At 38.4% G+C, this 20135-nt stretch overlaps 2 protein-coding genes across 3 annotated transcripts in view; both read left to right on the forward strand.

Moving 5' to 3' along the window:
* Positions 1-20135, forward strand: part of LOC139114265 (estradiol 17-beta-dehydrogenase 8-like) — an 84563-nt gene that overhangs the window by 7870 nt on the left and 56558 nt on the right. The window lies entirely within an intron of this gene.
* On the forward strand, positions 7-13729 carry LOC139114264 (phosphatidylinositol N-acetylglucosaminyltransferase subunit C-like). 2 transcript variants are annotated; one of them, XM_070675856.1, is made up of 8 exons: positions 7-507; positions 948-1017; positions 2296-2450; positions 3066-3178; positions 3843-3898; positions 11403-11550; positions 12358-12524; positions 12837-13729. In XM_070675856.1, the coding sequence occupies exons 1-8, from the start codon at positions 402-404 to the stop codon at positions 12880-12882; spliced, it is 861 nt and encodes a 286-aa protein (XP_070531957.1). In that variant the 5' UTR covers positions 7-401; the 3' UTR covers positions 12883-13729. The 2 variants fall into 2 exon arrangements, with proteins under 2 accessions (XP_070531957.1, XP_070531958.1); XM_070675857.1 differs by having other exon boundaries at positions 57-507; positions 2371-2450.

A 20135-nucleotide genomic window follows, 5' to 3' on the forward strand; every position in this document is an offset into this window, starting at 1 on the left:
TAGCCGGAAGTTGAAAGTTGCCAAGTGAGATAGAGAGATTTGTACACTGCAGAGAGATTTGTAACCGTGCACACAATGAACAGGTCTTGCAGAGGTTTTTGCACGTTTCCATCCGAGCTGGCAAGGTTGTTAAGTTTCTAGATAACGGTAATATCTCAACCAATGTGCTGACTAACCTCTGCCACAGGCACATGGGTGTAGTATACAGTACTACAAAAGCGAATGTACCTCAGACTCATACTGATAGTACAGTGATGGTGGTGATACAGCTGGAAATCATCGTATGAATCATTACATTGACAAGGTTGTAATTTCTAGAAAAGATAACTAGCTACTCCTTGCTTGTGTAAGTTGTAGTAGTTGATCTTTGGCGAGGTACATCTTCTATCAAACCGTTCATCATGGTTGCCAAAGAACGGCAAAAGTGGAAGAAAGTGCTGTATGATAACCAGGGAAAGCCAGACAACTATGTCGATGAATCGTTTTTGGATGAAATGAAGAAGAATGGTAAATAATCTTAGTACTTGTATTTCTTAGAAGGTATTGTTATTGCTACCGGTACAGCTAATCATCTAACAACTATACTAGCATATATTACAACTATGAAGATGTTTAATGCCTCATCTGAAATACAAACAAGGGGCACACAATGAGGATTTGATTTACCAAGCAGTTGTTAATACAATAATAATGTAATAGTGCAGGCACAACTGCAATGATTGTGCTGCTCCCACATAGTAAGTTATAGGATTTCACATATCTATCCATGCAAACATCTCCAGCTTTTTGTCACAATTGTGACATTTTAATGTGATTTGAATTAGGAGAGTTAACTAGAGTATTACATATATGTAAATAGTCTGTTAAAGTGATGGCGAGTCTGAAATAAGTCTAAATTTTGCACATACATTGTAACATTTTTTTCTTCGATGTTTTAATTTTTTCAGTTAACACTAGGACATATGAATTATGGAACGTGATCGGCGAGTCTGGTCTTGTATCACAACAGCTCAGTAGGTAAGCAGTCACAAAACTGCTGATATAAAGAGTGATGTTAGCCCCCTGTAGAGCAAAATAATGCTCCAAATCTACTTGCCATGTGCTTAACCATTTCTTCAGGTAATGCAGAAAATATATGACATAACCATTAATGTGTGCTGCATAATGAATTTTATGTTTCAGTATATCAAACAGTGTCTCCAATTTTAGGACAGGCACGCTCAAGAGGAATGCTCATTCATTGAGCGCATAATTAATACACTGTAATGCATGTGATGTGTAGCAGTATGTTTCTAGAATCCACATGTACCCAAGAGTAGTAACTGCCCCTTAAAAACACAAGGATATCAGCAGTGAGTTTGTCATACACCAATAAGATGAAGTCTGTTATGGTCACAACGTCTGATTATTCTTATTTTCCACAGCATTAAAGTATACAGTCACCTGTAATCTAAATATGCCCAGATATGGTCAAAGAGGTGTTCCTTGGTATTCAAATGCCCATGTGAGGGCGCTGTTTTTAAAAAGCAGCCACCCACTTAAAATCTGTGATTGGTTAGATTTTCTCTTCCTTGGTAACTGTGGTAAAAGTGGAACAGGTGACAGTATACGTTTAACTAAAGCAGCTTTCTAAGGGCTTGTGGGAAAAAATTCTTTGTATCCCTGTACATGTGTAATGTCTCACAGGTATCAAAGTGACATCATTGTTCTCTCATTAATGTTAAAAAATTCATATTTGTCTAAACTTCAAGATTACAGTAAGTTTAGGAAATTACACACTCAAGAGCAACGAAAATGCAATTTGTTAGGCGACTTCTAGTGTTACAGTATATACACAAAGACATATTTACTATTCAGACTACAAGCTGCCACAGCAGCCATGCATGAAACACTGACAAAATTTGTCCACACTTCAAGCAGCAGTGTCTGATGCTGCACGTATCCAGCTGTATTTAGTACAAAACCTGTAACTGCAAACAATTTTACTTCCCTACAATCTTTTACTAAAAGCTTTGAGGAAAATCACTATTTTGCAGGATAAGTTACATTCAAAATTCACTCGCAAAATGGTCAAATAGCAAAAATAAATTAATATTCCAAGCATGACCATCAATCTCATCTAAAGTTTTGAGCAAAGAAATAATGCATTAAGATTATCTCTCTTGTTATGCCACTGTTTGTCATCTATGAAGTGCTATCAAAACTACTAGCTTTCAGAAGGTATGTTTGAACTTTGCTGTAAATATAAAACATATTCAACATGTGCATATTATAATTTTTCTCTGTCTGTCACAGTATATGCCTCTTCATAGTTGCGTTCATTTACATGGATGAGGGTGACCTTTCACCTCAGTTCCTCTTCACCATCAGCTGCTGTGCAACAGTTCTTGGATATATCATTTATGATGTCATAGATGGTGGCCATGGAAGACAGCAGTGTGGTAGAACAAGTAAGTGGTGCTATATCTCATTCGTCCATCCTTTCATTCCTTCATTCATTCATCCATTCATCTTCTAATTCATTTATTCTTTCATTATTTCTAAAGGCAATACAAGTCGCTTAGCATAGAACTCATGATCCCTCTTGATGTTAGCTTTTGAATCAGGTGATTTTATGTTGGCTTCGCTCTAATTCCATCTGTAATCAAAACTTCTCCAGTTTGATGACTTTGTATGGATGTGGGCCTCTATATAAATGTATGGTTGTAATGCATATGCACAAACCGTTCTCGATCTTACAAAGCCAAAGATTGTAACTGAAGTATATTACCTGTTTGCCAACCAACATTTGTAACCATGGTAAAGCTGTTGTTTTGGATGAAATCAGCAATGCTAGACCTTTTTACAGAAATGCTGCGTAAATTAAAAAGGTTATTTTACCCCTTCAACACCAGACTTTAAAAGTACATTCCTAATCCTATTGTTTCAACAGGTTGGATGAGTCTGTATTTAGTGAATTAGGAGTAGGGTAGCATGTGTGTTTCAGAACAATGTCTTGATTATTTTTCATAGCAACTTTCTTTGGAATTGATCTGATGAAGGCATTACTGTATTTATTTTTGCAGGATTGGACGATTTGAAGTCAGTGTGTTTATTCCTAACAGCTGCAGTGGGACTCTCACCCATTCTGAAAACGTTGACAGATTCAATCAGTACAGACACAATCTATGCAATGACAGTAAGTGTAAAACAATCAGACAGTGGGAACTGACTCTTCAGGAAGACAGACCCTGACTCCCCCATTATATTGAATCAGTCTCTGTCTTGAGATAGTTTGCGCCTCAAAACTGTAAGACTTGCTCAAACTTTCTACAAGAAGCTTTTGACCATTCTGCTTGAAGATCAAGAATAATAAGTAGTGGATCACGGTGTAAATTTTGTAGAATTGAAATAGCTGCTATCCCTGTGTTAATGTATGGGGTAAAAAATCAAATATTCAATTTTCGCAAAAATATGAAATTAAAAAGTTAACGTACACGAAGAGCATTAGAATGAGTCCCTCACAAGCAGTTGGTCAGAAAAGTCTTGTAAAATAATTTGAGAGTCTGAATATCTGTGCTCGAGGTACATTCTACAGTTACTATAATGAATCGGTTATAAAGTTGTGATTTGAAAATGTCTTTGAAGTCTTATTTTTCGATGTGAATGACTCTGCTCAGACGCATTGATGAAATTTATTGGATAAAAGAATTTCCAAAATTTGCACAGGAATACAACTTTATGAATAAACAAACTTTCAGGAATTCTCCTTCAAACCATAAATACTTTCAACATCTGTTGAAGGAAGGCGTCTGAATATTTTCTGTATTTGATGTTTTGTGTATTTTTTACTTTTTTTTCAGGTGTTCATGTTTCTTGGCAATCTTTTATTCTATGACTACAGAACCACAGGGGCGATGTAAGTATTATGCATGTTTGTTTTCAAGCTGTAAATTTCCTAATTCTTTGTGCTCTTAGCACAAACTGGACACAGTCAAATAGTCAAGGTACTCATTCTCCAGAAAGGTTTTTTTAATCAATGAGCTCTGCTACCTAGACTGGAACCTCCATTACAGAGGGGTGATGTAACTTGGCAGAGAGGCCGCCTGAGAAAGAGCGCCCTCTAGTGACAGTTCTTTCAATATGATTACCGCCCTCACTGAATATAAAATACTGTTTGTCAACACAATTAAAGCGTAGTCCTCAATCCCTAGTTCTTCTGTGAGTTCACATAGAAGTTTATTGTGTGTAATGTTTGTTCGATACTCTCTTTTGAAAGTTGTGTCCAGGTAATAAATTTGTTTTGGAGACAAAGATAAATAAACCTGCCGCATTTCAAGATAATAGTAGTGTTTTTTTCTGTGAAATCTTATGTGAAATCAGAATCTTGTGAAGTCTGAATTCAATAATGTCCTTAAATATTCAAAGGTTTAATTACATTTACCAGTATATGTGTATCAACACTGCAATCTACAAGGACTGTAACTATAATAATTAAATATAGGCTGAATGCATCATCTATGCTTCAGGCTATCATCTCTTGACCTTTTCACCTTTGACACTATTTCAATCATTCTCAGTACATGTTTTAAAATATAACCCTTGTTGTAATCCCTGCTCTGGGTTGTTTGTTCAGAGCCATCAGTCTGGGTAAGGGACGATTGCCAGGGGCAACCAGCTGTTCCATTGCTATGTCTGTAAAGTTTCACACGCACCCACACACACACACACACACACAAGTTTAGTTTCCTCATATCTTCTTAAGTTGCCATTGCATGTCAAAAATTAGACTTGGAAAACAAATGTTTTACCATGGTCCCACCACTGGAGGGACCGTGGTTTTATCCACAGACTGTCATAGGCATGTATAAATTGGCTTGAAATAAAGGCTGCCACTCCCATTGAACAATTAATTCAAGACTGTTTATTCTGATATACAGGCACCATAAATTTTGCCACACCAAAGCTAGACAACAACAAAAATTCAAGTTATGCAAATAAAAGCAGATAAGACAGAAAAGGGTGGGGTTAACTGGCATTGTTTTGTGTGAAGCCAAGTTCGTGTAAAATTTCAGCATGACATATTTTTGCAGTGACAAATCTCATGCAAACATTATCGAGCAAATAAAGGTGTCTTTGATCTGTAAAAACAAAAAAATAGTCTGTCAGCATAACAGTGTTTGAACGGAGAAGGGCAATGTGATTGTTAGCATCAGGTTTAACAACCTGGTGATTTTGTTTCTGCAATGAAGTTTTCTAACCAAAGTTCAACAATTTTATCAAACATTGTACTCTTCTTGCAACCAACAGATTGCTTTTGTAAACTTTAGTTTGAAACAATAATCAACACTTCTCCTGCAATTGCACTTGTTTCAGTAGACTTGCTCAGCTGCCCGAAAAAAGTTTTCTTAAAAAGTATAAAAAGATTACAACACACATACTGCAAGATGGAAAACAAAGAAAAATTCACATTTATTCTGTTACTGATATTTACAAGCAATTGTTACAGGCTGACATGCAGTACTTGATTATACCACACTTTGATTTTATCATTGGACCAACCAACAGAATTCCAAAGTTCAAATATTGATGTTTTTGTATCCAATGTTATTTTGGGCTGATATGCAGTGAATATATAGAGGAATATGTTTTTCATAAAATTTTCTTTTCTCAAAGAAATCCTCACTCTTTCTCACTGTTGAAAAGAATTGAAGAGAATCAAAAGGTTAACCCATGCTACAGATATTCTATTAAAGAACTGTCTAAAGACAGAAAGTTTATCCAATGTGGACAACGAATTTGAGTCACATTATTACTGTCTCCACAACCAATATGTAGTCTTAAGGTCATATCACAGGACCATGGTCATATTGTACAACCATGATGATATAGATGGACTGCAGGCACTACAACATGGAGGGCAGAGAGTCAAGTCCTTGTAGTTGAATTTAGCTGATCCTTACGTGCTGTACAAAGCATATAAACAGAAATGTCTCCAAGGGCAAGACTGAATGACTATCAAGCTGAATGTGATCTCACCATGTACTTTTAATGATTGTTTTCACTATTTTTGTTTTGTTTGTCAATTACAAGTTCTTCTTCAACTACCCAGCACATGTTCAAACTATTTAGCTCGCTGATGCATCAACTACGTGTATATATGAAGAATGCATGGTTATTGTTTACATTTGGATTCTAGCAGGACCAAAATTCACTTGTCAACAATAACAATGCAGTTTATACATGTACAAGCTAAATACCATGTATCTCAACATGCTTTGGGGAGTAGAAGAGAAACTGTAATTAACGTTAAAAACAAAAGAAGTGAAAAGAAATCATCAAAAGTTACAGCTACTGACCCTTTAAATTTTCACGTCAGGACATGGATCAGTGTATATATATATAATAATAAATCAGTCTCTCCTTTGTTTATATGTGACAGTCTCAGCTATTGTACTTGGCTTCTCTGTTTTCAAGCTTAAGGAAAGGGAAAAGTGAGAGAAATAGTCCATGCCTTGTGATTTTTCTCAATCAAAATTAGATTTGATAATTTTCCAGACCAAACCACATCCCGGATAGTCCATGGCAATCATCCCCCATCTATGTTTTTCCGGACGTTTTTCCAGAAAGTCAAATGTCATTGGATTAATGCATTCCGCCACAGCATCAGGATGAGCCCGGAGGCTTGATCCGCTGGTGTACGTCAGGTAGAAAGTTTCCCGAGGACCGTCCCGAGCTTTCAGAAGCTGGGTCTCCACGCTCTCCCACTTTTCATTGATGTGTCTTTGATTTGTACTGGAGACATCCCACTGGTCGGCGATGTCCAGGAAATGATACCAGATTCCCACCAATGGTCCGGAAAAATCCTGGAGAATTACTATCTTCCCACGCACCTCACCCATTCTTGGTATCGTATTTGTAGTCCAGAAGTATTTCTCATCGTACTGACCAATGATATCCTGGAATGTGTCATTGAAGGAACGTGTACAATCTTCCTCAGTATGTTCCTCTCTGACGCGCATGATGATCGCATCTCGAAAATACTTATCCAAAAAGCGAATGCATTCTTTGATCACGTCGTGGAAATTCGCATGTTGGTATACGATGCCATGGTGTATGGGCAGGCCATCTTTGTAGTGCCTACACCGGATGTCCAGGTATTTCACTCCTGCTTCCAGCTGTTCAGAGAGTGGCCAAGTCTGACACTGTGTTATGGAGCCGCCGTAACCTTCAAAAGTCCATGCATTGTGTGTGCCTGGAATGGACAGCTCGGTGATGAAGGCTTCGTCGCGAATGTTGGTCATCCAGTCGGGCCATTTAGAATGCGGGCTATCAGCCTTGCTGAAACACTCCTGCGATTCAGAATTGCCCATTGTTTTAGAATGTACCCGTGGGATCTCTCTCAATCAGTATGCAGCACCCACCTACAACTGGTTTAGAAATCTACCTCTGTAGGACTAACCCAACCCAGCTTATTGGTCAGTGGGACATTATGGTCATTGCAAAACATATAATGTGTAACTTATCAAAGTACAGTCATACTGTAGTTAGATTTTAGGGCAATCTCAAAACCATGCCTTTTCTTGAATGGGTATGTATCTGTCTATTACAAACTAGTTCAGAATTTCTAGAAAAGTGATTGTTCAGATAAAGATAATACAATTTCCTTTTTTATAATCCAACTCTGAAACCTTGAACACATAGCTGTAAATTAGATCAGTGATATTCTGTTAATCAAATATACAGGTACAGTGCTAAGGTTAAAAATTAGCCTATTCGTAAAGTTTGTGTGCCAGCCGAGTACTTTGAATGTCAATGTTTTGTTGTGTGGACGCATTCAAGGACCATCGCAATAGATTTTGTGTTGAAGAAGGTCTCTCTTTTGATTGTAAATTTTCAAAGGCCATAAATCAAAGTAATTTAAACAGTATTTGAGATTCTTAGTTTCAAAGGTCATCAGTGCTTAGGTAGAGATAAAATTATTTTTGCCCCTAGAAATTAAATGCTTATCCAATGCTATAAATTTATGAGCTGTAATTTTATTAAAATATTCTCATAATATTTACATCAAATGACACTCAACATTTAATAGTTTGTTGGTTTGTCTTGGCATCTTTATGTTGTTGGCAACAAGGGTAACTGTAACATATATTTTCTGTTGACATTGTTCAGTAAATCTTTATCTTTTATTTGCCAACCTATTTTCTGAACATTCCTTGTTACTAATGAAGTTATTGCAAAGATCGAAAATTTGACCTTCAAAACTAAAGCATCATTCATTCATTCTTTATTAATTGCATTCTTGAAAAAAGTACAAAGGTAATTTTCTGTCTCTCTATGTGCAAATTGTATGAGATTGCCATGAGCCTAAAATAGGTGACCTGCAGTGTTTTTCAAAATGGTATAAATTCAGAATGTTTTGTGTCCAGCATTATTATATACATTCATACATTGATTTCATTTGTAAATCATCAAACTATTCATCTTTAGATAGCTACAGATACTTAATCATTACAATGCTTTGAAAGTGCTCTATGCATACATGTGTAAAATGATTCAAAAGAGACACAGCCGTGTCGTCTTATTTATTCCATGAAGCAAACTCAAAAGTCAGCAGTGTGTCCATTGTAGTTCATTCAACATGTCAAACCATACAATATTTCAATTTACACCTCTGTGTGTATTCTATAAATGGAATGCTTACCATTTGAATTCCTTTACAACCATGGTTCTGGTTCAACCACTATTCGCTCTCTGAGAGCTCGGATGTTTCTTCTAAATTTAATCTAGGTTGACAATTATTGAAAATGTAACAACAGTAGTAATAACAACAGTAAATAAAAAAAATTCATGAGATAAAAACTACAAAAAGCTGAATAAGTGCAGCAAATTTTCTTGAAATTTTGCATAAACTCTGGAAGAAGTTGATCAGTTTGTTGATCATAACTGTTACTGTTACTGTACAGGTATGCCAGTGTTTGTTAATGTGTTTATATCGACTAGTTTCTGCAGTGCATCTGGTGTTCCTATTTGCTGTTACTAAGGTAATAGAGAAACATAGGAAGAAAGCTTTCTTGTCATGTTTTTTCTCAATCAAAATTAGATTTGATAATTTTCCAGACCAAACCACATCCCGGATAGTCCATGGCAATCATTCCCCATCTGTGTTTTTCCGGACGTTTTTCCAGAAAGTCATAGGTTATAGGGTTTATTAACTCTGCCACGGAATCGGGAAATGCACGGAGGCTTGATCCGCTGGTGTACGTCAGGTAGAATGTTTCCCGAGGACCGTCCCGAGCTTTCAGGAGTTGGGTCTCAACGCTCTTCCACTTTTCATCGATGTGTTTCTGTCTGGTGCTTGAGACGTCCCATTGGTCAGCTATGTCCAAAGCGTGGTACCAGATACCCATTGGCGGCCCTCCAAAATCCTGAAGAATTACTATCTTGCCTCGCACTTCATGCATTCTAGGTATCTTGTTTATAACCCAGAAATATTTCTCATCATACTCAGCAATGAACTCTTTGAAAGTATCGTTAAAGGAACGTGTACATTCTTCCTCTGTATGTTCCTGTCTGACGCGCATGATGATCGCATCTCGAAAATACTTATCCAAAAAGCGGATGCATTCTTTGATCACGTCGTGGAAGTTGGCATGTTGGTATACGACGCCATGGTGTATGGGCAGACCATCTTTGTAGTGCCTGCACCTGATATCAAGGAATTTCACTCCTGCTTCCAGCTGTTCAGAGAGTGGCCAAGTCTGACACTGTGTTATGGAGCCGCCGTAACCTTCAAAAGTCCATGCATTGTGTGTGCCTGGAATGGACAGCTCGGTGATGAAGGCTTCGTCGCGAATGTTGGTCATCCAGTCGGGCCATTTTGTGTGTGCACTTTCATCTTTGCTGAAATACTTCTTGGATTCAGAGCTGCCCATGATGTCTGCTCTGTGTGTAGAGTTTGTGTGTATCAGAAAATCACACACAAACAGGAAAGAATTTGTTAAACATCAACCTCAGAGGAATGACCCAGCCTATCAGACAGTAATGTGTAACCTATCAAAGTTCATTTTGTTGCATTTTTTGTGTGTTGACCCAACCTCTTTGGTGTACCGTACTAGACAATTGTTTACATAGCCAAGGCAATGTGGCTTCATGTCACCATAATCATCATATCATATTTTTTAAAAAATGAAATTTTATTTTTGTAATTATTCTTTTTTTATTTTAAAAATTATATTTCTCAATTCGTATATTTTAATGAGATTTACTGTAATACTATAATTTGTCTAGCAAGTGCCGAAACTCATGGGTAGAAATTCGATACAAGTGTGATGTCCAGGTATTTGCAGGTAGACGTACTTTAAACAGGGCATTACTTGTTGAACCATCACCTTTTAGGGGCCATCTCAAATGTTTTCACTATGTAGGCGCCTTTTGAAATGGCCAAACATGAGTAAGGGTCAGCGAGGAAATTATTAATCCAGTAGTACAGAAATTGTAAATAATTATGACAAAGCTTAGTCATCATAATCAATATCATTTTTGTTCCTTGAATAGGACAGGCAAGAACTTGATTTTCAGATCCTAAGATGATAAACCCTAAAAATGTAAGATTGTATCATCATTATCCATGCATTTTGTGAATCGAAATATCAAGGGAGCATACAGAATATAACTTAAAAACTTTCTTTTGAGATGTGTTAAGTACAAATACATGTATTGATTTACAAACAGTGTGCATTTATGCTTTACTGAGTATTCAAAACGAGATGTGTTGACTCAGCTGGTTCGGTTAATTGTCAACATATCACATCTGTACAATAGTCTGGTTCCCTGACCAATTCTACCGCTGGCTGCGCTGCTGACGAAAATGGGGTCAGGTACGGTCTATTGTAAGCATGGCTATCATTGGTCGATAGTACAAGTGCAGTGTGTGTTGAATTTATTTCAAACTTGGAGTTACCTTTGAATTTAGATTCCGTATGCAATCATTTTACCTCCATAGTTTCCTGAACCAAGCATCCTATGTCGACATTGAGTGAGACAGATATGTAGACTATCAAACTTTTACAAGTCTTTTCTGATCTACCTCTTGTGTTGGGGGGGGGGGGCTCATTTTAAAACTCTTGTGTAAGAAAAATTTTCACGGTCTTAGCTTTTCGATAATCAATGATTTTATTATTATCGATAAAATTAATATGGGGATGGTGGCCGTTTGAATTTCAAATATTTGTAAATCTTGGGTAATGTGTTTTTCTAGTACCAAAATATGCACGATGACCACCTCCTGATTTTTATTTGTGATTTTGAAAGAGGATAGTTGAGAGATTCTTTGAGGAAAGTTTGAGCAAAAGTTGAAGTCTTTCATTTTCGAGGTGCATACTACATTAATCAGGGTTTTCATTTGTTTCTATTTTTCACAGAACATCCAATGCTCTGTCCCTAAATGCTGCAATATTTGCCTCAGTGTGCCTGGCATCTAGACTGCCCACAACCTGGCATACGCTGACAACTGTCACATTGGCCATGCAGGTCTTTGCACTCTGGCCTGTGCTACGGAGGAAGTTCAAGGTGAGAAAGGTCTCTGTAAAATGTTACGTCCGGTGGCTTACCCGCCAGGAGTTGCTGATAAAATCATTCTGATGTATATGGTGCCTGTGACGAGACTAATTTTTGCCATCAATTTCAGTATTAATTGGATCATAACTTGTACACAAGTACTGCAGCCATTCACTGGTCTGGGGTACTACTATTACTTTGTTCCCAAATGTTGTGAAATCTATTCAAACGTCTTCTAATTGTAGCAAATCCTCATGGAGAAGAATAATAAATACTACTACAAATAAAAATGACTATACCAGTAGAAACCATTCACCTTTACAAATGCCTAAATGATCATCTTGTCCCCTGCCGTGATTTCTTCAGTTTTAGCTGGCACAGAGACAGGCAAGATGTACATACCAAACTAACAGCATTTGTTGTTACTCTGATCTTTGAAGATCTGTCAGTGTATCTGGCAATGTGTGACGCAACTCTAAGAGATATGGAAGCATTGTAGTACCCATACAGTGCAATACCCTTTACATATGTACAGATATGTGCATGCTAGTCAATTCACCAAAATGCAACACAATATTTAACTAGTGGTATGATCATGCTCTTCAGTAATATAAGGTGAAGACAGAGTGGGAAAGTCTCATTTACTGTAGAGACTTTTAATCACCCTCCTCCTCCCCCCCCCCCCCCCCCCCACCTTCCATTTACCTGAACAGGCCTAAAGCATTGATAAGATTCAGTTTGCCATGGCGGTGATGTGCCTATGTACCATTCAGATATTCATCTCTGAAAGACGTTTTTCCCCTGCTTTGTTCATTTCAGAGTAACGTGTCCTGTTCACAGCCAGCCATGACTTGGCTCCTAGCAACCGTCGCCATGGTAGCATTGTTTACAGTGAGCAGAGTTGGTGCAATTCTTTTCCTCCTCCTGCACATGGCGATTACATTTCTATTTCCATTCTGGTTGATTAAGCTACAACCCTACAAAAAGTAAGTATGTCACCCACGAACAAATTGCCCTTTTTATCCCAGTCAAATTAAGATCTTAAAGGTGGTTCAAAAACATTTTCTGAAGAATTTCAGAGAAAGGAAATCACAGTTTGTGAAATGGATAAATCACCATAATGGTAAAAGTCATTTTCAATGCCAGCGAGCTGCAGAGAACTTGCCAAGTTTTTTTGTGGCTGATGAACGAACTCTGCAAGATTAACACTTGTTTAACTGAAAACTTTCTGTCGCTAGATCATGAAAGAGAAGTGTTTTCAATTTTCAAATGTTTCCATACTTTCACTTTTGTGACAGTAACATCCACGGACCATGGGATGAAGCAGTGATTAAGGACAGGTGAAGCTGCAGCGAGAAGTAGAGTTGCTGTTGTGATGTGGCCACCCCTCAGTCCTGCCAGCTTACTGTGGTCCAACACCTTTGTAATGTTTAGTTCAAACCCACTGGCTGATTTAATGGGAAGAGTGGCGTAAAACAATGTCAGGTCATTTTCCAATGTGTCATCAATCTCGTATGGTGTCTCACTGAAGAACAGAGAATTGTACGTGGCATAGGACAATTTTTCTCATAACAACTGTATTGTATGGCGCTTGATGCCAAAGAACTTTTTTGACAAGACCTTGTGTATCCCTTCAGTGTGCAGTGGTCCCTGGCCAGTATCAACATATTTAAAGCAGTCCTATGGTATATTTTGCTGGTCCTGTCTTGTATACATTTACATTCTTTGCCACATAGGCCCATGGACCAAGTGGCAGAGTCACCAATCACAGCAAAACGTTTTGTTGTCTCAGACCTTGGTCCTCTGAATTTGCTGACACCTGCGTACATTATTAAAAATAAAGAGGTAAAAGAGCTTAGAAATTTAATTTGTTGTAAGACAGATCTAAATTGGCAATTAATACCTTTGTGGAGATGACATTGCCTAGATGGGCCAAACTGACTGTTACAGCTGAAAGACTGACAGTGTACAGCCCCTCACAGCCACTAATTTCTAAGAAAAAACGCTGTTCAAAATTATGAGGCGGGAAACATATAGATGAGAAGGGGCAACAAAGAGTTACTATAAGCAAGTTTTGTGTGAATCTAATATGTACTTGTAATATGTACCATTGAAGATGTTCATTGTACAAATATTTTCAGTGACTGTACGTACTATCAGTGTGTAAATAAACTACCATACAGTAAGTGGATACTGTAGTATGTTTTATGTTCTTCCTTTTTCATGACTCTTGGATTGAACCTCTTCAGAGTTTGTACACACATGTATGTAGTAACATTTTTATCAATTTACACAGACTGAAGGATTCAGTTGTACATAGGTCTCTGCAAAACCCCAACACAAATAATGTCTGAAGGTGCAATGTAAGTTACCACAGTGAACTCACCCAAAGAAATGAAGTACCACCCATAATACAACAGGCTTCTCACAACTGCAAAATGAAGTTTTAGCCTAACTTGATGAGTTGTCAAGCCCGGTTACATTATAACAAGGCATGATATTATCTCCTCTGAGAGTCATGTTTGTGGTTTCTCACCCGATACACTGTCAATTAACTCAACTGTACAATATTATTGGCTCTAACAGATACAGAGTAGCCCACTGTAGACTGTAAATAATGGCCATGATTCGAATAATAAGATTTAACCTTCCAAGCCGCTGCACATTACCAGACACTACTTCAGAGCCCTATGGATGGATTGTCCTTGTTTGACCTTTTTATTCAAGTTCTGCATACCATCACCATGCAATGCTTACATTTGTCTTTAATGTGAAGATCGTATTGCAACCATATGGCATAACAATAGGGAGCTCTGAATAATGGTTTGTGTAGATACGTTGTGACAACATGACATCACAATCATAGAATTTCATGTCTGCATTAATTGCGTAATCATTTTACTAGAACTTGTTGAAATGATTTGACTGACTCATTAAATTTAGAACCTACAATGTGTGTCAGTGGATGAAGGAAAAACATAGTTTTGTCATCAAGCTAAATAGGTTTTATAATAAAGATGAAAGTGTTTGAGCGGCAATTCAGCATTTCTAATACATTTTAAATACTCTATACAGTGTGTAACTTCTTCCAGATGTGGAAGTGACTTGTACAATGTGATTGCAATTTCACCAGGAAACAACAGAAAGTGAAACCTGTTTAATTCATTTGCAATTCTGGCGCAACTTTTATTCAGGAATATTCTTTGCTATTATAAATGGCGCCCTCTAGAGCCTCGAACAGTTTCCGTCCTCCGGACGGTGCAGTGCAGTTACAAATTGTCTCACCTAGTCTTGTATCAACCTTAACGATTTAAGAGGCCGAAGAAAACGCAAAATTGATGAGAAATTTTATTATAAGATGAGCAAATACCTAAAGGCTCCTCAGAAGTAACTTTTTCTCAAATTGACGTATTTTTTGCATTGTTTTAATTCTGTCAATTAAATTTTCTTGTCCATCTCCAAGTGCAATAAATGTTGAAATAGCTAGTGTCCAACTGTTTTTAGTTTCTATGTGAGTATAGGCCGTATGTCCGTAGTTACTTTTTACAACTTTAATAACTTTTGTCCCGATTGTATATGACATACAACGTGTTGTGTTCACAAGGCTCCAGTCAGATCGTTTGAACTCTGAACATAAGTTTAGGGAGGATTTTGAAAGAAGTGTGGTCGCTTTCCGGGGCAAAAATTATGGAAATGTTTTCAAAAGTTACAGCTATCGTCCCTTTAAGTAGTCCCTCGAAACTTTGTCCAGAACCTGTCCGTCGGTGGTATGGTCCCCAATTTAGCCATGCATACAGGTCTGTGTGTTCCCGGCGTTATCTCCACCACACTATGACAGACCTGTACGCAGGGCAACCCCCCAGTTCTGTTCGTAGCATACCAAAAACTACCGAGACGTGCTGGACAATCCGAAACTGAAAGAATTCAACTTCTTTTGAAGATTTCGACAAGGGAGATTTCAACCATTAAAATCAAGAATAAAACGCATGGGCCGCCATGTAACTGAGAACAAAAGCCCAAACTTTACCGATTTTTCAAAAATGGCCGCCATAGTCTGTTATTAAACTCATACAAAAAGTTAGAATTTCAAGTTTCACAAAAAAACAAAAACAAAAACAAAACAAAACCAGAAAAACAAAACAAAAACAGAACAAAACGGTGAAAACTGTATTTACTTGTTGGGTTTTAAAATGAGTCCGAACAAGCAGTAAGCCAACAAAGTTTGTACATTTTTTAGTTCAAATTACAGTTGCGAGGCGCATTTTACCATGCACGGTTCGGTCAAAAGCTTTTGTTGTCAATAGTGGCTGTGAACGTGTTCAGAAGGAATTAGGGTTCTCAGGTTAAAAAGGAACGATAGTAACTGCATGGTTGCTCTTCAGCGGGCCACATACCTACTTCTGTAAATATTGGGGAAAGTGAAGAACTTTCACAGCAGACGGCAATAGCATTGCGCCACCAACGGCCACATCAAGGTTAGCATGAATGTTAACATAGCTCCAGCCACTCTTCAGAAACTTTTGCATATATTTGTCTGCGACGGTAATTGAAAATTGGCATAGCATGTTGATTCTTTGCAGGACCCTATATCAATACGGTGACATTCTGTGATACATTTGAGAAAGATGTTTGGAATTTACATATTCTGAGAGTTCAAGAAAGTTTGAGGGCAGTATGCAAATATCTTTAGAGTACAACATCTCAGCTTAGTATGCGTATGGATGTATTTGATTTTGATGAAAACATCGCCTGATGAGGTCCAAAAACAATGAACATTTATTGACAAACAAACCAAATGATATTTGTGACACTTATTTAATATAACGTTGAAAATTTTAAAATTAGTACGCTGATTCGTGCGCATCAATGTCAGAAATGTTCGAACAATGAGTGATATGGAAACATGCAACATGTTCTTTGTAAGCAAACAAAATACTTAAAAAGGGGGCTACATGTTCACATCGTTGTGCCCTAAAACGCGAGAAAAAATCAGAACAAAGTGCACTTTGCAAAGGAACTCTGAAAAACTAAAACAAAAGTAATTGAAAAAAATAATGCCTACACATCTACCAAAGTTAGAAACAATCTTGGCTGCTGAACAATTTGTTTTCCTTCACCTGACCAGGGGTTATTGTAATACATGTATTTGTCTATACACCACTTTCATCCATTACCGTAGAGGGGGCACTACTGGATCTTTCACCCCTATTGGTATCTGCGCCTTTGAAGGTTTGCTCTCACGCGATATGATCTGCCCTCACTCTCTCTTGCTACGAATTTCATCTATCTAGCAATATCAGCTATGTCAGAGTTGGCATGTCAACCACTCGTTGACGTAGGAGTCATATTGTATTCGCTGCGTGAATTTTATCCATATTATGGATACTTGTGGGTTACTTCACAGATATATGTCAAGGTTTTATATGAGGCTGGACTCGGACATCGACGGCCATTTTTGAATACAGTGATGCACCCTTTGATATACATTTAAGTAATTTGTGAATACAATTTTAACTGTACGGTACATTACTTTGAAAAGTGTAATGGAAAGCAGGTACACGTCTATTAAAACGTATTTGACGTAACATAAGTTTAAAATAATAAATAAATGTGAAAAACCACAGCTATTTGGCTTTCAATATAATAAAATGTTCTACAACTTGACATTTAGTACATCGGTCCGCCCAGGGTTCGCAGTGTCTGTGAAGTAAACGAAGTTGGACGCGACAGAAAAACATTCTCACAAACACACCTTGCACAATGATAGATTGCTAGATGCGACCGGAGTTGAAAATTCATTTCGCCGTAGTCATCTTGGGCCGAGGAAAGTAAAGATCGTGACAAAACCGAACAAACAAATGATTTACATGTAAGGTGACGTCTGCAGAAAGTAGGGCGCGACGCCTCGGGAGTGACGTCAGGTCACACGTAATTGGCACCATGACGCATCGATACCCTTTCGATGAACCACCTACTGAAATAAGATTTCCATGGATATGCGCAACCACGCTGCGAACACATTATAAACCCATTTGACCCGAAAACGACCTACTTTTCCGCGGCATCAAGGGCGAATGCTTCGCGGATTCCGTCGGAGACGGCGAAGTGACCTTCGCTGCCCTCGTTTCGAGGAACCCCTTCACAAATGTATCGGCATCGCGTCTGAGGGGAAGGTCGGCCAGCTGAGCAGAAACGTCTAAACTATAAATTCTTGTCACCTTTAACATACTTTTTCAACCGCTGGTGTAAAATATTAGTACAGGACTTGCACAAAATAGACTGCCAAAATCACACGTTATATGAAATTAATCCACATTTCAGACGGGCCTTCGACAATCCTGTGATAGTATATCGTCATCGTCATTATATAAATTTTAGCGTGCAGTAATTTAAGTGTCTGCACGTCCGTCCGCTACGCAGCGACTGATTATTTCTGTCACTTGCCGACTGTTTCACTTTGCACACGTCTCCCAACACCCCCCCCCTCTCTCTCTCTCTCTCTCTCTCTCTCTCTCTCTCTCTCTCTCTGAAATTGCATAGCAGAAGGTATGACTGTAAACTGAATAATATATAACACAGTCGAGTCGCAAATTTGATAAATATCACATTTTCATCTGTTTTAACGGGGAATGCTAGCTGCTGTCAAATATAGTAACGGCAATTTCCTTTAAAACCAGGTGCAGAGGTGACATGCACCTCCCTATAAAGAGCAAACGCTTACGAGAACAACAAATTAAGCCAAGGCGGAAAGGATGGGAACGTCGCCATCTTTACACGTCGGGTTACTTTTAACCAGATCACAGCAAGTTTCTACCATTCGGTAAATTTTCCACATAAACGTAAGGGACGGACTACTCATCAGTTTCTATACAGAAGAGGTAAAAAAGAACCAATGCCCGCAGGGCAAAAACGCGTTGAAGAAAGATTTACAGCCTTGCTGCTGTCGCTTCCACTTACACATCTGGAAACCGATAAAAACTTTGCATGCTTCGATAACTCCTGGACGGAAAAATTCAAATCTCTGCAGGGCCGAAGCCTGCGGGGGAGGGGGAGGGGGAGCTGCATGCTCACCCAGAATTTTCCACACTGTCATATGTAAAATTAATTTATATCAATTAAACAAATCCTAGCTAAGATAGGTTGCGCCCCTTGGCAATTTGGTCAGGCTAAGACTCGACTCTGCTCTTTACAACAAGGAAAAGCCCGTGCACCTTTCTCAAGCATTTGTGTTGCGCCCCTTGAAAAAGCAATTGCATCATTGAGCAAATGTGCGATGCATGCTAACAAGGGTGTAGGGTGTGTGGTTGCTGCACGTAGACAGGATCCGTCGTCGATCGTGCATGGCACCATCCGCGGTAATTTATGTTCGTAACGCTTAGCAATGTACATGCTAAAACGAGGCAATGCGATCAGAAGAGAGAAAAGTACGTTCAACCGGCGAGCATTCGTGGGTGGCTCATTATACAAGCGGACTGTTTCGGAGAGATGATTGCAACTGACCCCTAAAAGTAGGTTATGGAACCGCCACTATAACAACGAATTAGGGATTAAGTTGAGCATGGAGGTAGCACAAATGATTCATAATAGGTCAAGAAAACCTTTCAGTAATCTAAAACTATGCAACCAAGCCCATAGGCCTATACTACAAATTTCACTTCTATAGGTCCCGAGGTCACATATGTAGACGATGATTTAACTTCGTCTAAAGTTTGTCACCTCAGAACTATCAGAGACTGAACTTCCACAAAGGCTTGACTTTTTCTCCGCAAGTCCAAATGTTCGACAATTTCCCCGGCCTCTGCCCAGCCTGTGAGAAATTGCAACGTGTCGACGGCTAGCTATTCCGGCAAACTTTTTTGACGGGTAGTGGACAGTCAACCTTCAGACGTGGCGTATGTGCGTTTCAGGAGGTTTTGTTTCTTAAATTATACCACCTTGTTCGGAATATGCCAACTTTTTTGAAAAATACTAGTTCTTTTTCAGAAAAGCTATACTTCAAGCTTGCTGACTTCATCTGAGGGTACTTAGTACCCTTGCCTCTACCTATTTTTATCACCGAGTAGAACAATACACTGAAGACTCCGACAAGATAGTGCATCCAAAAATAGTCATACTGTGTACGTCTGTTCAGCAGATTGTAACAAGAACCGCGGAAATTACCTGTGCCGTAGAGATACACGGTGTACCTCTTATGGCTAACACACTAAATAGTAAATGTTTTGAACGATTAACTGTTCATTCCTCGAATGGCAATGTTTAAATTGACAAATAATTGAATATTTGAAGTAATCCCCCCCCCCACTTTTCAGGCACATTTAAACAATGAAAGTATGCCGAGACACGGTACCTCAGAAAGTATTTTCCGGCTTAATGCTCTGATATACAGTGCTTAAAATGTGACAAGTGTGCCGATGCGACCTGGTTTTCGTGATCCATGGACCGGTGAACGCCGGTGTTACCATGGGTACAGAACTATGAGGATACAAGCGCAGGCAAACACAGACTCGGACCGAAACACAATATCACGATGACTATTAATTCAGAAAACAAAGGACCTTGTGTTCGGTTTCAAAAGCTCCACCTTCAAATTAAATGCC

The sequence above is a fragment of the Ptychodera flava genome, chromosome 16, assembly GCF_041260155.1.
Source record: "Ptychodera flava strain L36383 chromosome 16, AS_Pfla_20210202, whole genome shotgun sequence".
Lineage (NCBI taxonomy): Eukaryota > Metazoa > Hemichordata > Enteropneusta > Ptychoderidae > Ptychodera > Ptychodera flava.

Excerpts from the sequence above, each read along its gene's own strand:
- LOC139114264 (XM_070675856.1), top strand. The coding sequence starts at position 402 with ATGGTTGCCAAAGAACGGCAAAAGTGGAAGAAAGTGCTGTATGATAAC. Across the intron at positions 2,451-3,065 it reads ACAGCAGTGTGGTAGAACAA|GATTGGACGATTTGAAGTCA; the intron begins GTAAGTGGTGCT and ends TTATTTTTGCAG. Across the intron at positions 3,899-11,402 it reads TACAGAACCACAGGGGCGAT|AACATCCAATGCTCTGTCCC; the intron begins GTAAGTATTATG and ends TATTTTTCACAG.